This window comes from Venturia canescens, chromosome 2 (genome assembly GCF_019457755.1).
Source record: "Venturia canescens isolate UGA chromosome 2, ASM1945775v1, whole genome shotgun sequence".
Classification (NCBI taxonomy): Eukaryota; Metazoa; Arthropoda; class Insecta; order Hymenoptera; family Ichneumonidae; genus Venturia; species Venturia canescens.
Genome location: NC_057422.1, coordinates 7,843,551 through 7,865,332, shown reverse-complemented (window position 1 = coordinate 7,865,332; position 21,782 = coordinate 7,843,551). Strand labels below are relative to the sequence as shown.

Below are 21,782 nucleotides of genomic sequence, written 5' to 3'. Positions count from 1 at the left end.
TTTCAATATCCATTGAATAACGAACAGAAGACACCGCTCGCCGGACGTGGGCGAAAAAAAACACACGAAACAGACGTCACAGCGGAGAGAGACGGAGAGAAAAAACTCTCTTCCTTCCTCGTCCAATATGAATGGCCTCGACAACTTTTCATTATATTATTATATTTTTGTTACAGAGTCCCCCAACACACAGTCTAATGGCTCTCGAGATAGTCGTGGGGTCGAGACGATATCGATCATAGGGAGATGAGAGGAAAAAGGGGAAACAAACCGAGGGAGGCCGGTCGAGTGCGAGGGAAAAAGGCAGCGAGGCTTTCGGAGGATTGACGAAAAAGCTGGGCGTCACGTACTCGTGAGGAAAAATCGTCAAACCCCGTAGAAACTCGTGAGAGTTTCTCAGTTCAAGGTATTTAGACTCCACCGAATAACGGCACTTTTATCGATACGCAATTGTTTCCAGGAGTTGGGTAAAGGAAAGTGCGCGATGTGAGCGGAGCCGCTGAGTGTGCGGCGAGAAAAAACGTGCGTTCAACGCGACTTGATCGAAAGCCCGAAAGGCGCAGACGCCGAGAAGCTCGAGGCGTTTCGAGGGCTCGCAACGAAGGCATCGTCGCCGCCGCTCCGACCGCGGCTATCGGTACTCACTTCCGCGACAGCGTTCGACCTTGCGGCGCACAAACTCTCCGCGATCGTTTCGTACTTCGAAAGTATTTAAAATGCAGAAACAAAGGGAGAGATCGGCCCGTTGAATCCACCGACGACCGAGCTTCAGAAACAGTGCCGAACTTTTAAAGTGAGAGTGCTTTCGACGATATCCCAGGGGAAAAACCGAGCGACGAAGTTCAAGTCGCTAAGATGACCGAGAACAACGAGCTGCTCAATAAATTCGTTAAACCAACTGGCGGGCTCTCGTACCAGACGTCGCGACGTTCCTTATCCACTACTCGGCTCCAAACACCCCGTCGCGTGGAACATTGAATACGTAAAATGGGTGGAAACCAATCAGCACGAAGCGTACCCACCCCCGGCGAAGAAGGTTAACGAAGACCAATTCTCTTTCGTTTTCTCTATTTTCCATTTTTTATCTCTTCTTTTTGCCAATTCTTTTTTTTCTCCCCTACATTATACTTCACTATTTCTATCGTTTCTAGAAAAAAAAAGCGAAATTACGCCGGAGGGGGATTGAAATCGAGAGCGCGAATCGAGGATAAAATCGTGTGTGTCAATCCAAACTCGTGCCACTCTTTCGCCACGAGGTAGCATTACGAATTGAGGAGTTTCGGTACAGTCGACGCAATGTTGCCATGCCAAGCCGTGGTTGAGAACAACAAATTTCAAGAAGATCAGAATTTTATCAAATTTCGTGATCGTAATACCAAACTCGACGATACAGATTTTTTTAGATTTTTCTTCTACACAGTTATCGAGTAATTAAACAGGAAAAAGATCACGCGTATAAGCACAGCGTTTCAAACAAATATAAGAACACATTCCGGGTATAAGGACTCTGCTTCGATGCTTAATTACTCGATAACTAGGTAGAAGAAAATTTTTTAAAAATGGTGCTTTTGCACTTCACGTTGAAGAACATTGTCGCCAAATTCTGTCAATATCTTAATATTTGTTAACGTGTACCGAAACTCCTTAACGATTTGTTTCCGTGGAAATTTCCGAATGTAAATACCTAAATGAAATTCCGAATGAGACTCTTCGATCCTCCCTTCACCAGGGGAAAATTCCACTTTTCCTATTACGAGGATCCATTATGCACCGTTCTCTTTATTCTTTCATGACGTAGTTCATTTCCATGGCTTGTTCTCGGCCCCCCAGATATCGAGACTCGAATAACTGCCTGTCGTCGATGTTACATGGAATTACAAATTTTAATACTACAATAACGTAATTTACTCGTTCAACTCCATATTCATGATTGGCTTTCCATTAACGATATTGGCAATAGAAACTTTTAAGGAAATTATACTCTCGTCGGTGCAGTATCGAAGCCACTTTTTTCAGTAATTTCTCGTTCGATGTTATTCGAATTCGGGATCCAAATTTCCGTACCTCGTACCAAAGACTGTATTTTTGCGAACGTTCATAGAAAGTTTTAATTGGCAATTCGTTATGATGAAAAAAAAATCGTTGAAACTTGAAAAACTACAAAAGTGACGATCTGACCGTTGGTAGTTCTTCCGCAGCTCCATAATTATCGAAAAATGCTGATTTTATTGAAACTCTGAGTCATTTTTGCTCAAAATCGAAAGATTTTTTGTTCGGAAAATTGTTCTGTGAGTTCCATTTTCTTCTAGTATCAAAGAACAGATAAAATCGATGTTGACTCTTGAATGGATTTATCGTTGAGTATGAGAATTTTGGATCAGCGAACGTTCGGAATTTCCACTATGAAAAATGTTTGGTCGAAGTTCGAAAACAATTCTCTGTGCGGATTTATTTTGTGCATTTTTTTCTGGGAATCGAGAAACTATTGTACTTGACAACATTTCGTTTATACATGTTTGATTTCCACAGTGAATTTCGACCATTTTCAAATCCTGCGAGCCATCGGCAAGGGCAGTTTTGGGAAGGTACGATTAATTGAAATTCGATTGGACGTGAGAGGATCAGTGCAACGTGTTTTCGGTCCTCGGTCGTTTCCCATCGTCATACAATCTCAAAAATGGCACTCCTTCAAGCGTGACTAAAGACGTTTTAACGTCAGGGATAAAATACTTTATCGATGATGACGTAAAGGCCCGACAACGCTCGCTGTGTGTGCGTGGCTTCGCGGCTTTTAAATCCCCCGAGTTTCACTGGCCGGGATCCGGTTTTCCTCAATTTCTGATACTGTCAAACAACTAAAATCCATTAAGCCATATCACTGCCGTCCGCGTTCACATCCATCGAGAGAAAACATCCGTTCCATTCGTTTATCTCGCGTCCTTGTAAATGCACAATTCGTTTGAGCAAATTTTGCATTTTTTTTACTTTTGATTAACTTTTGATTAACTCGATGGCGAAAAGGACCGTTAAATTATCGAAATATCGAATTTTCTTTGTTGACTCAAAATATACTTTGAAGCCTCCAAAATATGAGGTGGAAAGCTTTAAAGTTGAAAAATAATTTGAATTAAAATTTCGAGTTCTTCCCCGAGTGCTCCGGTTTCCCACGACCGCGTTTCAAAACACGGAATTTTGAGCCCTTCGTTTCGGACGAATCTCGAGCATTTCCTATATTTTTGCAAGCTCATAACCGAGAGTAAAAAAATGGACTTTAATTTTTAACGATCGTACACGATTCCCAAGAAAATGGTATGCGACGCGCTCCGTATTGACGAACGATTAATTTTACTGTGGTTGAAGTTTGAAGAAAGCAGTTTATTCATTGGGGCATAAATCGATTGGGGCGCGAGGCAAATTGAGCCCGTGTTGAAGCTCGTGGAGAGTAAATTGAATCCGCTTACGCATGCACGAGGGTGAATGAACATGCGTTTATCAATGAGAAATAAAATTTGAAGGATTTTTTAGTGCTTCGACAAATAAATTTCGAATTATTTCATTTACAATTTTGAGTTTCTAACACGGTTGCCTATGGGAGAACTCACAATAATATTATTGGAATATGACCAAAAATAAATCCATCAGCATAGTAATTAAACTTGATATTAAACAATACACATGAGAGCGTGCTCGCAGTCCTATAAGTTTGTTTATAAAACGAATATACAGATCAAGAAAGAGGTCGACACGCGAGGCCCTTTGTCGTTAGAGTTAGAGTCACTTTTTCGACCACTGCAACGTTTAGTTAATCGATAGATCTTTTAAGGAGGGTGGCTACCGACGATACAATGTTGCCATGCTAAACCATGTTAAATACATTAAAAATTTCAAAATGATAAGAATTTAATAAAATTTGGTGAACATATTCTTTAGGGCCAAATTTGGCAATACAAATTTTTTAAGATTTTTCTTCTGTACAGTTATCGAGTAATTGATCACTAAAGTTCAAGTGTATAAGCATAGCGTTTCCATATATATAGGTTTACATTTCGGGCATAAGAAATCTGCTTTAATGCGTAATTACTCGATAACTAAGGAGAAGAAAATTTTGAAAAAAATGGTGTCTTCGCACTTGACGTTGAAGAACATTATCACCAAATTTGATCAATTTCTTATCATTTTGACGAGTGTAGCCACCCTCCTTAAAGTTCATTTAATAGAATATATAATTGCTCTGCTTAAACTTTGTACCATTTATTTCGAAACCTGCTTCCGTAATCCAATAAATATTAATTGTGAAAAAATTGTACGATGTTCGAGCTTCGGAAAAGTTTCTATCGTGAAGAAAATTGTTCACAGATTCCATTTCTTAAAAAAAAAAAAGACATTACCTTGCGAGACTTTTAAGAAAGAAAAGATGAAAAAACTTGAGTTTTTGACGTTTCGAAAGCGGATGTCAGTCATTGCGTTGGACTGCTGGTAACGGCTGATTGAACTTCGGGCAAATTCGGGAATCGCGGGAATTTCATCAAATTTATTATTGAGACGGACTCACGTGCTTTCATTCGTCTAGTAGCTTCGCTTCTTTCAATTATTTTTCCAGGTTTTTCCAGGCCATTTCTTTTTCTCGGTGGCATTACACCGATATAAACTTTCTTTCGCACAATAAAAATGTTCCCCAGGTTACGTGTATTTCAAGGGTCATCGGTATCGACTCGATCATTGATTGGTCAAGCTGAAGGATAAATTTGGTCTTTTATGATATTTTAAAGCATTTTATTACATTCTTGTGATAAAAATATTCTCAAGTGTTTATGAATTTTATTAATAATTTAGACTTTGAATGAATCAACCCAAAGTAGTTGCAAACTTAACTAGTCATAGAACGGCCGAACTGCTTTAAAAACCGTGTCAACTGAGTGTAAAAATAATGACTGAAAATTGTGCAAAAAAGAGTTCCCTTGGCAGTAAATTAGCAAAAAAAAGTGTCGAAAAATGAAAAATTCGATGGTTCCTCGTCGCGCGAAATCCGGCCGCAAATAACCGTCGCTCAAGGATGCAAGTTCCCTGTTTTCTCAACCGTTTCGTCGCTCTTAAGCTACGTCGAAACTCGTTTGAGAGCGATTTGACGTTTCCACGACCTCTGACAGTTGCACTGGTCCAAAAATCGTCTCTCCATTGAATCTATCGCTCGTATAATCTCTCGGCTTTTATTCCCCTTTCTACTCGCACTCGGCGGGCCAAGGTTTGCATCGTTCAGAAGCGCGATCGTACGGGCAACATGTACGCTATGAAATACGTTCACAAGGGTGAGTGCGCTGAGAAAGGAGCATTGAAAAACGTCGCGAGGGAGGTCGAGATTCTTTCGAAACTGGAGCATCCCTGTCTCGTCAATCTCTGGTTCAGTTTTCAAGGTGAGTTCGGTGACAACTGAGAGGCGAATTTGCATCCGGCAATTGAACCTTCAAAGACTTTTTATTACACGACGCACAACCACCTCGCGGTTCCCTTATAATTTTACGTTCCACGTGCTTTCCACGAGGCTCGGCAAGACCGTTTGGGCTCCGTGCACGAACGAGCAGCGAGCTCACGGAGGCATTTTCATCTCGCTTGTTGCGAGCACTGTTTCTGCGAACCCAGTGTCAAATTTTCAAAATTCGAATCGACAGACCCAATATGGCGGACAAAAATTGGATAAGTTTAGTACAGAAAATTACCACTCAATCTTTTACCTTGTCACTGTTCACAAATCTGGTATAGATAGTTTTTTATTGAAAAATAAATAAATTTAAAAAACAACAACAACAACAACAAAAATTGGAGCAGTTTTCCGTAACCTTTCTGTGGTTCAAAAATCCTGATGGAGTTATCATTTTTACGAGCATAGATCCACTTTCTTCTTTTTTGTCCACTAACCTGACTGCTTTCACTTCAACAAAATACTTTAGTATAGCGGTTACCAGGTGCAGAGTATAAGTTGATAAAAAAACTGATTGTATAACAATCCAAATGTGATTGGATTGAAAAAATATGAAGTTGTTCATTGGTGGAACTATGCGGTTACATTAACCAAATCGGTTTTATTAGATCAACTATTAAGTGTTCAAGTTTAATTAAATTTGATCAATTTGAACTGGCACGAATAAAAGAAACCAATTCAAAAGAATGAAAATTTATTTCAAAATGAAAGTTCAGAGTTATCGCGATTGCGGGGTTTTGCGAACCTTCGTTTCAGGCCATTTTATTTACAGAGAATTGACCCCGTTTCATGGGGAAGCCCCACTCGCAAATATTTACCAAAAGGAGCAATTTAAAAAAAAATTTTTTCTTTATTCATTGGACAAGAAACTGGCACAAATGGAACAAAGAATTTGATTGAATGTGCATGTGAAATTTTTTGGGCGAATTTTTGTCAATTTTTCCCAGGAATACAACGTGAATCAATGTGTTCGTGGCTTCATCGCAGAATTCCCGTTCTCGTTTCGCTTTGGCCATAGTACTCTCTCGTCTATAAATACATATTACGAGTTAAGCCAGTTTTGTTTGCGAAGCTGTTAAGTCTCAGAAAGCACGCAAGAGTTAACGGTGGAGTTTTTAGAGAAAGCTTGATAAAATGTCGAAAGAAAATAAAGAAATTGGTCGTTTAGTGTTAACGCTGCCCCGAGGAAGAATTTCGATTGATTTTGCAAGTTAAAAGTTGTCTCCAAAGATCTGCGGGGCTCCGAAAAGTTTGAAAAATTCAATAATGCTACGGACAAAGACAAAAAAACGATGAAAAATGGCGAAAGAACTTAATTTTGAAAAAACGTCATTCGATCTTGGAGCTAAAGCTCGAATGACGAAGCTCCTGTTGCTGCTACTGCTCATGCTTGATTTCACTCCACAGACGAGGAGGATCTCTTCATGGTATCCGATCTTCTGCTCGGCGGTGATCTGCGCTATCACATACAGCAACAAGTGATCTTCACCGAGGAGAGCATCGCTCTGTACGTCGCTGAGATCGCTCTGGCTTTGGATTACCTACAAAGCCACAGGATTTTGCACAGGGACATCAAACCGGACAACATACTTTTGGACGAGGAGGGTAAGTCAAATGAAGATTTAAGGCAGATCATGCCGGAAGGATCGTATTTTATGGGAGTCTAAATTCGATCGATTTTTACTCCCTAATTAAAGATATTATCATTTTAAATTAATGGCAGAGTCATTTATTCGAAATTGTAAATACATTTGTTCAACGTATCTTTTGGCGAATGAAATTACAAGCCGTTCATTAATCGGGGATTCTTATTCACTAACTGAACCCGAAATTTCATTCGTCCCTGGCGAAAATACTAGTTTTTCATGTAAAAAATCACATTAGAGAGTGCAAAGGGCAAACACAAAGGGAAATGGATCAAGAAATAAGTATTGAAAAAAAGACAGGAGGCTGGGAGAAGCCGAGAGGAAACAAAATGCTGAAATAAGCAAATGTGAGGTTCTACGAGTGCTCGTTACCAACTTCGTTCAATCTTTAAGGAAATGAAATAGCAGGAGCCTCCCAAAAAGAGCTAAAAACCAGAATAAGAAAATAGATAGTTTTTAGATATCAATTATGTCTTGGGAAAGCCTCGTCACCGGAAATGAAAAAAGAAAAATACTTATTTAAGGTTAATGAGTAATAACGACATAAACGGTGGAAGGTTTGTCGACACCATGAGCCAGCTGATTTAAATAGAAAATGGCTGTTGTCACACATTTTGCTCGACGATTTTCCTACGAAAGTATTTTAACCGTTATCATTATATTTAAAAAAATTGATGAATCTCCACGAATAATTTACACATTATTTTAATAACTGCGAGAATAAATTTCAAGTTTCTTTGATCATGAAAAGAGCAAAAAAGTTCAGTTGCTTTTTTGAATCGGAATAATTTTTTATGCGCTCTAACCATGTGTGCATTTTTTTTTATATTTAATCACGTTTGTCTCAATAACCAATAAGACGAACCCCTTAAAATTTGATACGCGTGTCAGCCGACTGCCCATTTAAAATCTGTGTAAATTTAAAGACTTTCTCAAGAAAATCGTTTCGTACATGAACTACTTAAAATCAACATCGAAATCGAGGCATTTTTCGAGTTAGCAAAGTCATAATCATGAATTCCGTTTATCTCCGTTATTTCGACACCGAAAGCTCGGGCCTAAAAGAAATGTGGAACGTTAAACGACACGCTATGATCGATACGCTGCTCGATGAATCAACGATAACATTCGCACTAATGCTTTTTTCGACCTTTATTTACGATAAGTATAAATAGAACGAATGACCCTCGACAAAACTAATATAACTACGGAACGGGAATTCAAGCTCGCTTTCCAAGTCGAACGTCAATGTTGATTTATTACATCGAATGTGCCCTGGGACGGCTCGGACCCATCAAATCAAGCGATTCAATGCGTCATCTCGCTGCTCACAAAAATCTGCGTTACCGCTTCCATGGTTTGGGGAGTTCGCCACTGACCGACGACTTGGACGTTCGAATATGATTATGGTTACAAAATCACGGTTTTCTACCCCTCGCTCCACTGGACGACTGCGCTGCATTATTTACTGTCGGACCATCCACATTTTTATAATTCTTTGCGAGTGAAACTTTCTGCTTCCACTTCTGAATTGCTGGAAAATAGAGTTTTCAATTTTTAACCGGGTCACTCCCCGTGGCAGCCGGATTTTTTGGGGTTTTTCGCGATTTTTTTGCGACGAGGAAAAAAGAACATAAACTTTTGGAATTTGGAGGATTTATTTATTGGTATTTGAACTCTAAAATCATACAGAAATATTGATAATTAAAGAATTATTCGCTATGAAACATTCTAGAAAATTGTAATCTCGTGTTTCAAAGCGCGAAGACCCTTCAGTTTTTAATATTTCGTATTTTTACACCGAATTAAGGAAATTGAGGCATTAGAAAGAAAATGATGTCATCGCTTTTCAGGAGGAACATCGGCTTCGCGTTAAGTGAAATCATGTTAATACGAATTTCATTGTTTTTATCTAATTTATCTAGGTTATGTAAAGCCTGTTTGCTTTATTTATACGGAATTAACCCCCAAAAATACGTCGTTTTTGGGTTTAATTTAGGTGATATATAAAAAAAATGGTGGAATGAAACGACCTCGAATTTTGCACACATGTTCTTCAGAGTTCAAACTGTGGAATGGTACTTTTTTTCTAAACCATCACCATTTTTTATTTGTTTTTGAGTATGAAAAGATGGAATCTGTGAAAATATTTCCTACCTACGCGTAGGTGTTAAATATTCGAAGTTTGGAAATGAATTACTAAAAAATGGCTGAATGAAATGGATTAAAAATTGGAGAGGCTATAGAAAATATATCCAAAAATGTATTCTAAAAGTTTCATTAAGTTATCACCACTTTTCTCAAGCTGATGTTCCTCCTCGAACCTATTGCATCTTATGAAGTAAAGTGTTAAAAAAATCAGTTAAATCTTCAGACAATTTAGGAGCGTCGTCGCTGAGAAAAATCAATAACAATTTGGACCAAATAACATGTAACCTTAAGGTAACTCCTGTACTGCATGCTAGTCAAATGCTAAATTTTCAAAACTATTTTAGACCAAATTTAACGTATCGAACGACGCTGAAGTTTCCAACGTTGGAGTCCAACGAAATGAACGAAAAAAACGTTTTTAATTCACCAATTATTTATTTCACGAATCGTTGGTGCAACTTGAAAAACTACGAATCGCAAATTTGGCAGGGAACAAAATGGGAGAATTACTGGAATTATTGGAAAGTTTTTTTCGATCATTTCGTTGGACTCCAACGTTGGAAACTTCAGCGTCATACGTATCGATTAAATGTATTATTAGTGGATTTGTATTACGGCATATCTTATTAAGATGTAAAAATATTAAAAACGCTAGTTCTGCAAAACCATCAACTGATAAATGCAAATTTCCACGCTGACACATTTTCACTGATATTTTTCAAATAATTATCTGCCTTTTTTGATCGATTTTGTTGCAACAAGTCTCATTTTGTTCGTCAACCGGTCCTCTATGAATTCACCATGTAGTTGTTTTTTTAACTTGATCGTTTCACTGTTGCAGCTAATTGTTCGTTGAGTGAAAAAACTTCATCATTCATAATTTCTCTCAGGAATGAGTTTAAAGGAAAATCTACATGGTGAATTCGCAGAGGATCAATTGAGGAACAAAATGAGACTTGGTGCGATAAAATCGGTTAAAAAATACAGATGATTCTTTGAAAAATAGCTGTGAAAATGTGTCATCATGGAAATTTGCATCTGTCAGTTGATAGTTTTGCAAAACTATCATTTTCAATATTTTTTCACGTTAATAAAATATGCTTGAATACATATCTACTAACAATAAGCTTAATCGGTACGTTGAACTTGGTCTAAAAGCATTTTGAAAATTTAGCACTCATCATTTGACTAGCATTCAGTGATATCTCCGTAAAAAACGATGCTAAAAATATGAAATTTTTTGGGCAACACGAGCAAGGCTTGCTGAATAATGTCAATTTTTTTCAGATTTATTAGGAGATTTGTTGAGATTATATTAATAATAATCCGTTTCTCGTGCAGTTTTTTGAGGCTAGGATCGTCACCGTCCGTATTTTCGACTGAGCTTTCACCAGTTTTTTCGACTTTTTTTCCCCGACTCTTCTTTAAAGTGTACGTAATAACATTGCCAAAATGTAAACTGGCCTAACTTTTGAAAGGTCCAGGTCAAAACTTTTGGTTAAAAATCAGAGTTAAAAAATTCTATCGTGGAGTTGAAATACCAACTTTTGATTTAAAAAATCTGTTTTTTTATGGCCGGAAAAAAATCGCGAAAAATCCCCAAAAAGTCCGGCCGCCGCACGGGGTGACCCCCTTAACCCCGTTTTCCTATCCGGCACACGCAGCAGAAAGTTTGGACGCATGAATTCGGATGGATTCCTAAATTGTTGAATTTATTTCAACAATTTTCCAACTGTTAGAACAGAGTTCAGACAATTTTTTTGTATCCGCATATCCAAGCTCGGAGAATTCTCGTAATTATTTCGAGAGAAAAAAAACAGAAAAGTTTCGGAGTCTCTAAGTAAAATTTAGCATTTTCGTCAGATCAAGAACGCGTGAAACGGACGTTTTGATTTCCCATTAAATTTTCAATATATGTTGAGCTTATTTTCAAATTGTAGAAGTTGAAATAAAAACGATTGGACATTCGCAATTGTTTCGCGTTCGCGTTCTTAGGACCTCAGGCGAAATCCGTAAAGCATCGTTCATCCGGAATATTATGAAGTCGTTTCCAGAGCGAAGTTGTTTCGAAGGGAGTTATAAGCCGGGTTAGAGCTCGGTTCTCGATATATAAAAGCCACAATAGAACGTGAGTTACATTAAACGCCGAGGGAGAGGCCTCGAGCCTCGGCTTACGAGACGATAGCAGTTGGAAAAGCAATTCAACGCTATCTCCCGAGAGCCATCAGCTACTCAAAGATATTTCGCTGTCTCCTGCTGCGGGAGAGAAGAAAAAACAAGACTCGAAGAAACGTCCTTGCCGGGGACAAAAAGATGCCTGCGCGAAACTTTCGCCGCCGCGCTTGTTTAGTTACGTAAATACAAAATGATATACGCGGATACAAACATACGTGCCGGGAATCCTCGAGGAGCGTACACACTCCGCTCGTGGTTATCGATCGTTCGAATTCGAGTTCGCTATCACTTAATAATGTTTCTCTCCCCAAACGCATTCATTGTTTCTCTATAATGTTCCGTTAAATCTGGCCAGTGTTCGGTGGACTCGTATCTAATGAAACGGGGCAAACGGGGGAACTCGCAGTATTGAAGTGAATTTTGAGGTTAGGGCAGATTATTCAATGATAAAGTTTGCCTTCGATCAACGTAATTTTCGCTCGATTCGGGGGCACGAAATCCCGCGAGCTTTGCTCGTCGGCCTGTTTCAATGGATTCGAGAGTCGATGCACGGAGGAGGGATCCGCAGTTTCGTTTTCCGGTAAGCGAAAAACTCGATCGCAGTAATGAAGAGCCGAGCGAGTGTTTTTCATTAAATATTTCTGGGGAAAACTCGCGCAGCGAAAGCGGGAACGGAAATGCGGATAATTCTTGAGCTTGCTTGAAAAAGCTTTTCACGAGAGAAAGGATCAGAATGTAATTTTATAGTTTTCTTGAATAAAAAAAAAAGACGGAATTTAATAAAGCTGGAAATGCGATAGGAACGAGGGTTCTGGACCGAGGGCGAAACATTCCAGAAGGCAAAGTCAAAAAGTACCGTCCCGTGCTTCCCGATTAGTGTAAGAATAAATGTTTTTCTCCGGGGTTTTGTCATCGGATATTTCGCACAACGCTGGGAAAGCGGCACGGAGCAATTAACTTATTTTCCATTTTTCTGAAACTTACTCGTGGAGCGCAGACGACGCTGTTTGTACTTGGAGAGCTCGGAAGACGATTCCTCGCAAGGAAATACGGTTTTTATCCCATTCTCATCCAAACTCTCGTGTTTGCATTCCGAAAAATGAATTCGCGTGCCTTAGTACCGAGATTTTCGTCGGAAAGGTCCCCGAGTGCACTTTTGCCTCCCTCCATTTTTGTAGAGTTGAAAATCGAACAGAAATTTTGCGCCGTTCGAGACCGTGTTAATAGTGACAAGTGGAGGGTCAACATTGGAAGGATCGAGGGACACAGCGAGGGAAAGGGATGGCGAATGAATAGAAGGAAAAAGTGTACTCTGTGACATTGGCAAGTGTCACGAAATGAGGTTTTAAATGTTGATGAGCATGCGAAGAAAGCGGCTAGTGTCCCTTCTTCCGTGAGGTTAGCTCGAGGCGTGTTTGACGATTGTGTAATAGCTTTTGCATTACTCAGGAGCCGAGTCTCGGTTCGTTCCATATGCAGTGCAGCTCTGAAAGCTCGAATACTTTAGCGTATCGCAAATGCGTGTTCCAAGGCCAAAATAGCTTCCGTACGAGGAGGTTACTCTCGTGGAAAATTGGCCACTTTGGCGTTGTCCGTAAACTCGGGACAATTGTGATACAGTCACGGCGCAGAGTATTTTCAACGCGAAATGTCGTTGAATCGTCTCGAATATGCCAAGAATCCGGATTGATTGAGGCGAAAAGCTCGTCGAAGCTGCGCGCAAACTCCGATGGAACACACACGTGAGAGACTAAGATTTGTTTAATTGCAATTTCAGGGCACGCCCACGTGACGGATTTCAATATCGCGACGGTGCTCGAGGGCGAACATCTAGCAACTTCGATGTCGGGAACTAAGCCATACATAGGTGAAGGGACAAACTCTCGGTTCGCTACTACATACTACTATCTACTCGACTATAAAGCGCGCTATTGCCTTCCAACTTCTTCCTCTTCAAAGTGTCGGGCACAGTTATGAAAAAGGCAATTTACACCATACATAATATGATCTCCTTTCTCTTGCTCTTTCTCTCCATTTCTGTCTGTCTGTCTCTCTTTTTCTCTCTCTCTCTCACTCGTTCTGTCCCACTCTCCCGGTATTTCTGGTCCGTTTGGCAATATCGAGAGCCAATTTATGTCGATCTGCGAGAGAATAAAAACGATACTGTGAGAAATAAAAGGCGCAACGATCGCTCTTAAAGCCGGTTTCGTTTGATCGATCGCTTGTTTCATCTTTCAAAATATATTATTTCGAGCGACGTTTTTTTTTATAATCCACGATATACTGTCGTTCGCAAATCGCAATGAAACGAAACAAACATTAATCCGCTTATTGCCTGCCGCTCGATCAGCTCCGGAGATTTACATGTGCTCGTGTGACGAGTTCAACGTCCAGGGCTATGGGTATCCTGTCGATTGGTGGAGTCTCGGAATACTCGCGTGGGAAACTCTCGCCGGCTCCCGCCCTTATTCCCTGCACGCTGCTACGACCCACAGGGAGGCGCTTTCCATCATTCAGGCATGTATATTTTCGCCACGAGCGCCTTCACCATTCATACCGAAATGAGAACCATAACGGAACACGTTAAACGAGCGAATCATCATTTATCGTTCAATTTTTCGCTCACACCCACTTCTTTCGTCGCACGTATCCCCCTGACGGTGAGAAATAGAACGAGAATTCATGAGCCCAATCTTGTTGGGGATCGATTTATGTCACTTGAGATTACGACTAGATTTTCATGCGTTTGGTAAACGGGGCTTTAGAGCTGATCGGAATATTGTAAAAACGCTCGCTCTATTCGACCGGATAGGGGCGAAGCGAGGTCTTCCAAAAATAATGGAAATTTTATTTTTCTTTTTATTTTTTAATGTTTTTTTTTTTTTTTTTTCGAAAGTTGCGAAAAAGTGGGATTCCTACAGAATTTTTAGGTTTTTTCAATTTTCATTTGTTTCGAAGTTTATTTATTGTTTTTGTCCTTTCGTACGATTCTTGGAAGAAGCACTCACGAATCAGTGGACTCAAATTGGAGTGAAAGAAAGATTTTGCGAACTTTTGAAGAGTTTTGCTTGAAGAAAGATTATCTGAAAAAAGGGAAAAACTTATGAAAAATACGGAATTTCTCTTCCGTTCTGGCTTTCCCTGCGTTCATTTTTCCTGAATATTTTTCTTCCCTCAGGTCAAACGGGTACCGCCATCGCACTGGAGCTCCTCTATGTGCGAACTTTTGGATGGGCTCTTGAACCGAACACCCGAAAATCGAATATCGACGCTGTCGAAATTGAAGGAAGTTTCGCTTATGAAGAATCTCGATTTTGAGAAAGTTCTCAAAAAACAAATGAAACCTTTATTCACACCGCCCAAAGATCACTTGAATTGCGATCCTACTTTTGAACTCGAGGAAATGATAATCGAGACGAAACCGCTTCACAAGAAGAAAAAGCGACTCGCTAAACAAAGGTTTGGATCGGAATCGCTCACTTTCATCCTGACGAGAGTAAAATTTCCAGCTCGGAATTCCCTCCTAAATTCGAGTTTCCAATGTTGAAATAATTTTAATGAAACTTTCAGATCGCTCAGAGCCAGCGATTTGCAGCAATCGCAAGCGGATCAGGATCAAAATCTGGGGAACAGTGGAAACGGTGGAGGCTTGGCGTCAACCGATGTTACGAGGCTCGCATACATACCGGAGTACAGAGTTTATAATCGTGAACGAGAGATGGAGAGAATCGAGCGTGAGAAAAAAGAAAAACAGTGGGAAGAGGAACTTAACACTGCCATGATGGGTGCTGAAGAAAGGCTGAGGTGAAACGAGCACGCAAAATCGTCAAGTAGTTGACGAATTTTAGCTGCTTTAGGATATAAAAGCTTTGACACAATCTTTCAGAATAAAACACCAGAGACACAAGCAACACGTTAGACCGGGCAGTCGCTTGGGAATTTCGTCTGCCAATGTCAAAGCGAGAATCGGCGCATCCCCGAAACCACATCGACGAAGAAGTGCGACGTCGTCTTCGGAGATCGATTACATCGACGCGAGTCCCGAGCCTTCCACGTCCTAAATTAAATTTTAGCGTTTCTTATACTTTCTTTTTCTACTCTTTGGATATGGTTCCTTCATTCTCAGGGGAAAAAGACATCGCTGGTTTGTGGGATTTTTTTTGTATTATTCAACGTATGGATTGTCTGGTTTATAAAAACTTGGCAAATTGGAAAGACACCAGAACATCTGTAAGAAAACTTGCAAATCGTAGTGATTTTGTTCACAAAAAAATCGTGTCATTGCAATTGAATTTGAGAAAACAATTTTTAGATCGATTGGATCATTGTAGCGTGGCCGAAGATTACAAATCAAATTCTTCGTTCCCAAACCATTTGGTTTATTCGAAATCCATTGGACGTTGATTTTGGTAGTTATGAAACAAACCATCACGATTCCCCAACGACGTTAACCCCGATGAGAATTCTGAATCATACTCAAAGGAACTTGACACACTTTTTCGACAGCTGCATAAATTGTTGCAATTTGTGATAATACTTAATGAATCTATTACGAACGGTTGAGCTCAAAATTGCAGGCTCAATGAGTGGAGTGCTCGTACTTTTGGCATGCGCGCACTTAAAATAGGCGCATGAACGCTTCGATGGGACAAAGCTCTGAAAGCCGTGTTGAAAGGTGCTGAATATAAAAAGTGCAAAGTTTTTCAGTTTTTTGCATTGTTTATATTAATAATGAAATGAATAAAGGTCAAAATTACTGTTATCAGAGGTAAAACTCCATCCAAACTTAACGATCGTACGTGTGTGAAATCTTAACGAACATTGAATATTTTAAAGAGAGCGATAACCGTTTGGAGGGCTGAAAAAATCGAATGTTTCAAACGATTTGATCGATTTGCTGAAATAAATTGCTGCGTTGTAGTGCCTCTTGGACTATCATAGCCGATTATTGGACCAAGTAAAATCATAATCGGCTGCACGCGCAGACAATTTATTATGTGTAGGTACAAAGAACTCATTCAGAGCGGGCAATGACGAGGATAAGCCTTACAGACTAATCTAGCACTTTATTAAGAGAATAAGAGGAAAGAGTTGAGCGTCGAGTGGTTTAAAGATGTAAGCGAGTTGGGGGGGGGGGGGGGGGGGCAGAAAATGATAAAACGTGGACAAAAAAAAGGAGGCATTAAAATCGAGTTTTTATGAAAGGAATTAATTGGACAGAGATGCACCACCGATTGATTATTCTGGCGACGAAAAAATTGAAGAAAAATCTACATTCGTACACTTTTATGTAATTATTAATGTCAATAAAGCGCTGTGTGAAATTTATTGGGGAAACTTTACATACGAAAAATCTTCGGTAATGAAAATGATTGTGGATATTAAGATAAGATAAACAAAACAACGATTCATTCTCGAAATCATATATAGTTTATTTGTTTTCAGCTCCCTCGAACATTGAGAGAGAAAAAATAACATTTTTCGCTGTTAATCCAATATAATGCATTCCCAACCGCCCGCGGGGCATCGAGATGGGAGTTATTTATAGCAACGAGGAAAAAGTATAAATGCAACTTTCGAATTAACGATAAAAACGATAGAAAAATATGTTTCTGACGATTTCTTCTACGTATTTATTTAATCGAAGTTTCATCGGTAAATTACGAAAATTATTTGTGCCAGCGGTACTGGTATATAGAATAATCGAAGGTTCGACTATTGAAAAAGGGAAAATAAACGTAAAAAGAGAGCCTGTTAAACCGAAGGCGAATTTCGGACAATTTTTCATCTCAATTTCTCACGTTAGCATACCGATAGCGTCGATATGAATTTTTAACGAAGGAAAAACGAACAATCTTGACAAAAATGTAAATATCTCGTTTACGTAGATCGACAGGTTAATCTCGGAGAAAAAATAATAATAATAATATTTCATCGATTAGGACTAAAATATAATCGTTAGGACTCGTGAAAAAAAATAAGAAAACGAGAAAAATAAGTAATAAATGTAAGAAAATTATATACGTTAATATCACAAAGTATAGCCGCTTAATCGTCGCTATAACACGGCTAAATCGTATATTATTCGAATTATGCACTATCCTTTGTTTACTTTTGTATTAGTGGCTTTATCGAGGTTCGTACACCATGGAAGCCCGCAAAATAGCTCGCCTCGAAACGGCTCAAGCATCAAAATATAATCCATTTATTTCTATAATCACGATTTTTCTTGCTTTTCCATATTTTCTTGTCTTTAGTATATGTGTGTTTCAACTACTGTTTGTCTTTCACGAAATAACGAGGGGAAAGCCATGTGAAAATATCTCTTCAGAAAAATATTGACAATTTTCATTCGCAATCGGTAGTTACGAGAGGGGGGAGTTTGAGTCTCGTTCCGTTACTTTTGTCGTACCAAATTCGTTCTCACGAACGAATTAATTTCACATTTTCGTTTACTCGCCGCGCAATTGCTAAAGGCAATTGACCCGCATTCGACAGACTCGGTCAACATAGCCCGGCTATTTATTTTAGCCTTTTAATATAATAATATATCACAAGCACCGCGGAACAATGATTATCCAAGTTATTGTTACGTTATTCCCTTTTCGTAATTAATATAACATATATTAATATACATAAAGTCCGGTAAGATGTCAGGACAAAATTGGGCGTTTGTAACCAGGGAACTATCGCGACTTTGATTCTTCAGTAGTTGCATCCGATTATTTAGTTTTGATTGTAAATATGTCGGATAATAAGATATGATATGGAAACTTCTAACGTTTTGACCTTCGCGTGTACAATTTTGTTTCCATCACCAGTTTCAATAGCACGCTTAGCTTCGCGTTGAAGTTGCGTCGAGTCGACGATAATTTGAATATAATATGATTTTCTCTGAATTGAGCCCAGCTTTGTAAATTGGGCAGGAAACTTTACGTATTGGTGTTTGGTGTGGCGATAAATCCATCGGGGAAGGAAAAGGCTTCGCCTAAGCTTAGAGATAAAGAGAAAAAGAGGGAGACGAAGAGAGGGAGAGAGTCAAAGTTAATGCGTCGATCGCGACTAAACGGCAGTAACGTCAGTTATCTCGATTCTGGTTATTGGCTTCGCCGGCTCGACGACAATGTACTCATTTTCGTTAGTCTCGTTCGCCGAATCCGTCGGGACAGTATCGCCGAGCTTGAGATGTTGCAAGTTGGCAACTATTGAGTCGACCTGGACCGGCTGATCGGGCTTGGAGTCTTTGTTTCGTAATTTTCCAAAATGCAAATAGCAGTAGCCGCGTTGACCGTGCCATGTTATGTGTCTGGCTCGAATGCCACGCTCGAGAAGTGCGTTTTTCAAGTGTCTTACGCGAACGTCGGATTTGATGTTCGATAACTTCAATGAAAAATCGATGTCCGCTCGCGTTCGTGGTCTCATGGGCTTACGGCGTCGTGGTTTCGTTTCGTTTTCAATCTTGCTCACTTCGTTCTCGGTAACTGGAGCTGCTTCGCTATCACCGTCCACCACTTTGCGATCACGCAAGTGACGTCTCTCTGACAAACGGCCTCTTCTGTTGCCACGATTATTATGCTCTTTCACAGATTTCTCGTCCGTTTCTACCATAGTCGCGCCCTTCGAATCCGTTACTTCCCCCTTCACTCTTGGACGTCTCTTGCTTCTGGGCTTCTCGAACCAACGTCTCTCGTAGCGACGCCTCTCGTCGCTCGTATCCTTTTCTTTCAACGTTACAGTCTTCCCATCCTTTTCGTCCTTCTGCTGCAATTGTTGCAAAATTTCCATCGACTTGACACGTCTCTGGGTCAGCATTTCCCAGTATATACCCTCCGGTCTCTTCAACCTCTCGCTCACTCTTAACGTCTGCGTCGGTGTCACTATTACATCCACCGGTACATCATATTTTTCGAAAAGACTGTCTGGCAATGAATCCACTATCTGACAATCGTGAACCGTTGTTACTATCGTCGTTTCACTGCTTACAGCACCCATTTTCATCAAAACACCAAACTCCAGATCTGCAAAGCCCTCACCCTTGCCAATTCTGCGTCCCGTACGACTCACACATACCGAACCGAGCACCACCAGATCCACCTTAAAAGACATGATTTTTTTGTCATTTCGAATAGCTCGTTGCGTGGAGTGCAGAAGCTCACAAAGCCCCGACTCTCACAGATATTCCAATTAAAGAATTTTCATTTTGTACATTTTTCCATAGCGAGTAAGTTTTGTGCTTTGAAAATCAAATGTAAAAGAACTTGGAAAAATGGTCAGCGATGAAATTCAAATTTTTTTTATACGATTCAATTTAAATTTGAAAAATATCAAATTTTTATGGTTTGTCAGAGTAAGATTCTTTTAACAGCTGCCCAATTTTTGCAATGCATCTCATTTGGCACTTTTATTTCTAAAAATAAAGCTTTTTTAAAATGAATCGATAGGAAGTATTGAATAATGGGAAAGTTTGCTAGAATAAATTTGTTGAGACAGCCAGATATACAGTTCGCTACTAAGTACAAAAAGTGTGGCAATACGTTTCTTCAAACATATTTTTGTCAAATATTTTTGGAAAAAATAAAGTAGAGAAGTAGGAGAAAGTTTGATCTTGAAATTATACCTTAATATTAGAATCCAGTCCAATGGTTTTACTAAATTCTTGCAGATCTCGTTTAGCCACCATTTGTTTCAAATCCTCTTTGCTTGTGTTTGGATCAGGCACAACATGAAGAAAGATTCCTGACTTGAGTCGAGGGATTGGCACTAAAATTTCTTTATTGGCTTCCAGAGCCAGTAGTCTTACGTGTTCTTGTGGCTTATCAAGATTTATTTTTATTACTTTGGCTCTTTTGAATTCATCAAGTTGAAGAATTCGTTGAGCAGCTTCTTCAGCTCCTTCGAAATTTGGTATTCTGCTGTAAAGGCTCAGCTGAGAATCTGCCAGTTCGTTTTTTTTTATGTGATCCCAAATTTTTTTCCTAAAGGCCTGCTTTGATACATCCTTTTCTGTTGTTGTTGAAATGTCATCAGAATTATCACATGCTAAAATTACAGAATAAAAAGAAACAAAATGATAAATCATAGTTACGTTTCTGTTATTTATAAGTGTGACGAATGCAGAAGTCTCGTGTACTCCTTCCCTCGAGGCTGTCAAGCACACGAGTGTACACGAAACGATGGGAAAAAAAAATACAGGATCCACAAATTCCGGTAACAAAAAGTGATAACATTGAGCACGACCATTAACGAACCTCCTATTTGATAAAAAAAACTATCAATTTAAAATACTCACCTCTTATTTCCTGTTCGTCAGGCATTTTGAAGATGTGTCTATAATTCTCGCTCGGGAATCTCTCTACGAAACAAAGTCCTGTTGTGTGACGGCCTCCTCGTTCGTTTTCGTCGTTGAAGCAGCGATCACGATCGATGCGGTTTTTCAACACAACAAAAATATGCTAGAGCATACGTTACTATGTATACGAAAAAAGTGGAATTTACCGAGAAGGTGATAAACCTCTTTGTCTATAATGAAAATGTCATAGACTCTATTGTATGTTGTAAGCTCGAATTCAAGGACACGAAAAAATGTTTATTCAATTTTCAAACAGTAGATAAAGCATTACACACACTGAAAATTAATCACACAATCGCCTTTTCTTTCTTTTATTTAACTATTTCTTTAGGCCAAATATCAGCTTGCATCACTCATTCTCTTACGACGTTCAACTGCACGCTGCACTGCACTTGCGTTATATCAGTTACGAGCTGAAGTATGTATGCATTGCATACAGATGTATAAATCTTAGCTAGTGTTGGATTCTAAGCATTACGCACACTCTTCGTTACATATATATTTTATATATACCATACCATATATGTGTTTGGATATATATATATATATATATGAACTGTGTTATAGTAGTTTTCTGCGCGACAATGTTGTACCGCTCGACTGACGGTAATGAAATTATTTTCTAATAAAATAATAATAAATGATCAAGTACTTCCACAAGCGAATCGACAATAATGTGGATGATTTTCCATTCGAATCGTTTTTTGATTGTACAATACAGTTTAGTATTCCATTTGGATATTTTCATAATCGTTTCTATTCGTATAACACGTTAAAAAAAAAATCTAATCGAATATAAAACCAAAATTCGAAATGGAAAGAAAATGTATTCATAAAACAAACGGTTTCATAGATATTCAACGAATATAATTGGAACAGTGTAGGCAGCCAATAATTTATCGTGTTTGAGTTATATTTTTGGGGAATCGAGATAAAGATTGTGGTTATACTGGATAATATTCCAGATGTGGATTCGGACAACAAA

General features: G+C 39.1%; 2 protein-coding genes across 2 annotated transcripts; one reads left to right on the top strand and one right to left on the bottom strand.

Annotated features, from left to right (window-relative positions):
• The first annotated feature begins 181 nt into the window (after positions 1-181).
• Positions 182-16,210, top strand: LOC122406421 (serine/threonine-protein kinase 32B). Its single transcript, XM_043411864.1, has 10 exons — positions 182-406; positions 461-1,036; positions 2,530-2,585; positions 5,243-5,411; positions 6,884-7,081; positions 13,226-13,315; positions 13,799-13,965; positions 14,627-14,907; positions 15,019-15,252; positions 15,335-16,210. The coding sequence occupies exons 2-10, from the start codon at positions 988-990 to the stop codon at positions 15,507-15,509; spliced, it is 1,419 nt and encodes a 472-aa protein (XP_043267799.1). The 5' UTR covers positions 182-406; positions 461-987; the 3' UTR covers positions 15,510-16,210.
• Positions 16,211-16,859: 649 nt separating this feature from the next.
• On the bottom strand, positions 16,860-21,341 carry lost (methenyltetrahydrofolate synthase domain-containing protein lost). Its single transcript, XM_043411862.1, has 3 exons — positions 20,738-21,341; positions 20,066-20,487; positions 16,860-19,542 (listed from the first exon to the last, which is right to left on the bottom strand). Exons 1-3 carry the CDS (start codon positions 20,760-20,762, stop codon positions 18,511-18,513), a joined length of 1,479 nt encoding a protein of 492 aa, XP_043267797.1. The 5' UTR covers positions 20,763-21,341; the 3' UTR covers positions 16,860-18,510.
• Between the last annotated feature and the right edge of the window lie 441 nt (positions 21,342-21,782).